Source organism: Brassica oleracea, chromosome C3 (genome assembly GCF_000695525.1).
Source record: "Brassica oleracea var. oleracea cultivar TO1000 chromosome C3, BOL, whole genome shotgun sequence".
NCBI lineage: Eukaryota > Viridiplantae > Streptophyta > Magnoliopsida > Brassicales > Brassicaceae > Brassica > Brassica oleracea.
The window spans coordinates 64,297,145-64,302,576 of NC_027750.1; the positions used below are offsets into that span (position 1 = coordinate 64,297,145).

The following is a 5,432-nucleotide window of genomic DNA, read 5'->3' on the forward strand; positions in this document are numbered from 1 at the left end:
GTCTATCTACCAGAACATCTCGTACCTGGTGGACTTGAAAAAGAGACGGTTGGGAGTGAATGAGAACAAAAGAGCTTGGCCTTGGATAATATGGAGGATTTGGAAGAGCAGGAATGAATTTCTATTCAAAGGGTATGAGTGGTCTGCAAAGGAGATAGCTCAAAAGGCCTTTGAGGATTCGGAAGAGTGGTTTTTGGCTCAGACTTTGGAGGAAGAAATAACACAAGCAGAGCCTACTCAGGAGAAGAGAGAAAACTTGAAATGGAGTCCTCCACCAAAGGACTGGACCATGTGCAATATTGGATATGATTGGAACAAACATTCTCGAATCTTGGGTGTGGCCTGGGTAGTAAGGAACCACAGAGGGGTGGTCTTATTTCACAGTAGAAGTTCCTTTGCTCAAATCCCAAACAAGGAAGAGGCTAGACTTCAAGCCATTCTATGGGCAGTGGAGAGTATGGCTAGTCTCAAACTTAGCAAGGTGGTTTTTGCAGGTCAATTTAAGGAGGAATTTGAAGCGGTGATGAAACCTATGGACTGGCCATTGTATGCGTTTCAGAGCGGGGAGATCTCAAAGGCTTTACTGGCGGTGAAGGATGCTCAACTATTGGTAGTTTATCGAAATTCTAATAGATGTGCATCCCTCATTGCTACAAGTGTAACCAGAGAAAATCGTCACCAATCCTATGTGGCTTCGGGTCCTCCTTGTTGGCTTTTTGAGTTGTTCGTGAATGAGAGCAGGTTTTTGTAATCTTGATTGTCTTGGGGTTGAAGTTTGGAGATATCAAGATTTCTAGTTGTTTTGGGATGGGGTTTGTTGGTGCTGTAGTTCGATGTTGTATCGTTCCTTCCCTTTGAGAGGGTCCATATCTGTGATTTTTTATATATAATCAAAACCAGTGTTAAAAAAAAAAAAAATCAGTAAATTGTAAAAGCATCATTCGGGGAGAGTTTTTCAAACTGAGTCTCTTAAAATTTATCTATGTAATTAAATTTTAATATCTAAAAGTAAATATCGCACGTGGTGAACCAATATGGCTGAGAGAGAAATATCATTATGGAAGAAGCATGTGTGGAGCCCGAGTATAGTTCTTGAGGTTGACTTGGCTTGAAGTGATTCAACTCATTGCTCTGGCCTTCTCCTGTGGTCGATAAATTGAAAGTTGCTTTCTCTTTTCTCTTTTTTGGGACCTGCTGATACCCTGCTCTGTTTTTACTTCATGGAACTTTGCTTTTGGACCATAGCCCTCACTTTTCTGAGTTTCTTTAATACAAGGCTACTAAGAGTAAAGAGTGTGATTGGATACCAGTAGACTAAAAAGAGAGTAAATAAAAAAGTAGAAATGGGAGAAAAATCAAAGTGGTGAAAAAAACAAGAAAAAAAAAGAGTGGAAATGTTATTACTCTAGCAAAATACAGTGTGTATAAAACTAGCTACTCGCATAAACCTTTGGCATCTAAAATCTCTCTTATTAAACAATACTACATCGCCGGAAGAAAGAGAAAGTAGATCTATAACCGGGTCCGATGACCGGCCGGCGCTTGAGCGTGCGTGCCGTCACCGGAGCCCCTCAAGCCACCTTTAAAGCTGTTGATTTTCGCTTCGCTCTCGTTCCCTCTCTCCTCCGCTTTGCCTGAGCTCTGGAACAAGACCGCACATGGCGGATCTGTCTCTGGCGTAAAGGCGCGGCCGTGTTAAGGAAGACGCGGTGAAGCTCATCGTTCGGTGCTCATCGTTCGGCTACTTGGTTTTGTCTCCGGGAGACGGAGGCTCCTCCAGCTCCGTCGACGCCGGTTCCTGTCCCCGAGAGGTGGAGGCTTCGTCAGCTCTGCCGTCGTCGGTCTAGATCCCGGGGGGTGAAGGCGTTCCTTGCTTTGCCTCGCCGACTTTTGGTTCCCTAGTTCTGTTTTAGGGTTTGGTTTTCTCTTTCCTTTTAGTTTTACGCTTTTGGTTTGGTTACGATTGGTGGAGATCTCTTCGGAGGACGATCGAAGCTCGACCATGGTTAACGGTGATGGTTCGCGTGAAGCTTTCCTCTCGGTGATTGGGATGAATGGTGACGGATGAGATCTCGAACAGTCGATTGATGCTCTCCGATATTGGGTTCACTTGAGTTGAAGATGTTTGCGGTGGTGATGGTGTGGAGTTAGTGAGCTCCGGTGGAACCGGGTGAATCGACGGTTGGTTACCCGGTGGTGTTTCGAAGTGAGGGAGACGTCGGAGCTGCAGCGTTTGTCAGCGCCGCGGCGGAGCTTCGTTTGTCTCGTAGGGTTCTCGTAGTTGGGCCTTGGGTCCAGTTTTTTGTTGTATTTTGATCCGTTTTTTTGGCTTATGTATGTTGTATTGTGGACTTTTAGGTATGTTAATCAAATATCTATTGATGGGAAAAAAAAATACAGTGTGTGTATTTCTCTCTTTTCAAATTGTAAGTGGAGTAAAAGTTGAAACGTTAATTTCCACTTGATTGGTATAATTTTACTAGACTTAGAGTAAATAAAAAACTAGAGTAAAAGTTTAAGTGCAATACAATCACACTCAAAATAGAAGAAGAGAGTATCTTAAAATATGTAGAGTTTTATGGGAGAGACTCTTTGTCCTTTTTTCTACACTCTTTGTCCTCTAAATAAATATTATTGTAATTAAAAGATTTTTTTATGTGAGATTATTAATGTAGGTGCTCTAGTAAGACACAAAACTAATCCAACAAATCTATCACAAACCATAAGCCAAATGCAACAAGAAAACCATAACTATTACGTCATCAAATTAAATACGATAAAATAGGACAAAGACATGATTAGCATCAATAATGCAAAACATAACAACTGTACTCAACAGTAGCATCACCATTCTGAAAATTAAGCCATTTTGTTCGAGCCTCAACGTAGCCTCTAGCAAACCGGAAAAGCCCACTTCCTCCGATGATCGGCATCTCTCTCACCTCGGACATCGCCCTGTTCCGACCAAGAATCGTGATGGTACTTCCATTATACTTCCCTGTCTTGAAAGCAAAGTTCATCGCCATGAAAAAACCCAACTCCTTTTGAGCCGCACCGGCGTAAAACCCTTGTGCCTGGCCTATTAACGTTGAGTTCATCTCAACTTTGGACGTCAAGGCGTTGTCGATCATAGTGATTCCTCCAAAGTAGGTAGTGGAGTTTGCAACCGGTGGCTGGATTCTGATGGAGCTTGGGTTTGGACCGCTTAAGATGTCGTGCCAATACACTTTGAAATGTGTTAGTTTCTCTTTCTTGTGGAGACCGAGAAGTTTACGGTCTATGGTTCTTGCAAAGTGTTCACCGTCATCTCCGGCGGAAGAAACGGCGATGAGGAGGAAGATTTGCACGGCGAGGAATAAAATGAGCTTAGTCATGTTGTGTTTTTTTTTTTTTATAATGGATGGTTTGTATTGAACAAGAAGGTGTGTGACGTTATTTATATATGTCGAGCTTTAGACATGTTACGAGAGGAAATGATTTTAAAATATTCACTTTGTGGATTCGTTATGGTTTTGTGAATGTGACAACAAACATCATTGACCGACGAATCGAAGAACTTTATATTTTGTTTATAATTTGTTATGATTAAAGATGTGTGAGGCGTGTGAACTGTGAGGTACTAGTTATCATAATCATTGCGTCATCCAGCCGTATGATTTACGGTGAAGTCATACTCAAAACTTTTTTGGTTGTCGTTACTTTTTCAAAAACAAAATCTGAAAAATAAATAAGACCATTTACAGATTAATATTTGTTAATAAAATAAAAGTTTGAATTGGAAATTGGAGAATTTATGAACTATGTATAAAGAGTCAGAATCAAATTTAGTGTGGTATCTGATGTTGGATTATTTTGTAGATGTTATTTAAATTTTTACACCAGTAGTTGAAGAAGTAAAAACTAATATTTAAAATTTATAATTAATTTTCTTTATTGTCAATTAATTTTGAGTTAAAAATCTATCATAAACTAAAATTTTGACATATTTTTCTAAATCAAATCAGTAGTACTATAGTTGTTTTCATAGTTAATAGTATTAGAAACATTCTTCTTTTCTTTCTAAACGTATTCGATCATTATTTTTTTTTGCTCAGACAATACTTAATTTAAAATAACTTAAGTCACAGAGTTTGCTTTCACAAGAAGAGAGTTTTGAAGTGAAAACATAGCATTTTTGGTCGTACTATCAACAACCATATTACAATGTCGAAAAACAAATTTAAAGAAAATAGATGACAAGGATTTACTCAACATACTGATGTTATGGAGAATCCCTTGAGGAGCGATCACATATGTGTTTTTTGTGATCAAATTGATAAGACCTTTTGAATTTCAGAAACAGATCAGGTCCTTGACGTTAAGAGAGATATCAGCTTCCATCGCCGCCTTGAGGGCCAACGCTTCAGCAACTAGGGTCGAGACCACAATTGTACGAGAAGTTGAGCCTTGCAGGAAACTAGTACCGGCAGAGTCTGAGCATATCCTACCCATTCCTCTAGCACAAGATGAACTATTCCAAGATGCGTCAGAAAAACAGAGAATCGCGTTCTCATGAGACTGAGTTTGAGTCACAATAGTAGAGAAGTATTTATGCAAAAAAGTGGGAGGTTTGGTGTTTGCAGTCGAGTCTTGCCACTCTAGTGCATGTTTCATAGCTTTTCCTAAGACCTCTGTTTCCGAGAAATACTTTTCTTCAAACATCAGTTACTTTCTACTTGTCCATAGCACCCACATGATCCACGGGTACACAGGAGAAGTCAATCCCACTAGTGGGAGAATGATCATTCGGGTGTAAACTTTTAGTAACTCATCAATTGATCTTACAGTCAACAAACCAGGAACAAGTAGCACAAAGACTATCCCATACATTTTTCATAAACGGACAAAGAAACATTGCATGGATAGTGGTTTCGATCTCGCCACACCTTTTACACTTTCCATCAACCATAATCTCTCTCTTGAGCAGTGCTTCTCCAATAGCTACAACATTGTTTTTCAAGTTTGAAAGGAAATTATTTATCAATGGTGAGCATTTGACATTCCAAACACACTAGTGCCAATTAAAAGCATCTCAGTTCTCTGCCACATTGATCTTAGCTAACGCATACCCTGTTTTGGTAGTATAATTCCCCGACTTCTCAGGCAGCCAAACCAAATTATCGCTCATATCACATGCGCTAGGAACCAACTTCATTATCAGCTCCTCATACTGAGGTAGATACAACCTTATCTTCTCGACATTCCAGTCTACTGACTCAGATACTATCAAGTCGCTAACCAGCATATCTTGAGCTTCCTCTAGCGGTGGTTCTACTGAGCATATTTGTTGACTAGGTTATAATCAATTATCTCTCCACACTTTGACAGATTCTATAGTGCAGCCCAGACCTCGTTTGATTATCTCTCTCCCGGCCAGTATTCTCCTCCAGCCA

General features: G+C 40.0%; 1 protein-coding gene across 1 annotated transcript; it reads right to left on the reverse strand.

Annotated features, from left to right (window-relative positions):
* Positions 1-2,697: 2,697 nt before the first annotated feature.
* Positions 2,698-3,440, reverse strand: LOC106336489 (dirigent protein 20-like). The gene has a single exon (XM_013775325.1). It carries the CDS (start codon positions 3,372-3,374, stop codon positions 2,805-2,807), a length of 570 nt encoding a protein of 189 aa, XP_013630779.1. The 5' UTR covers positions 3,375-3,440; the 3' UTR covers positions 2,698-2,804.
* Between the last annotated feature and the right edge of the window lie 1,992 nt (positions 3,441-5,432).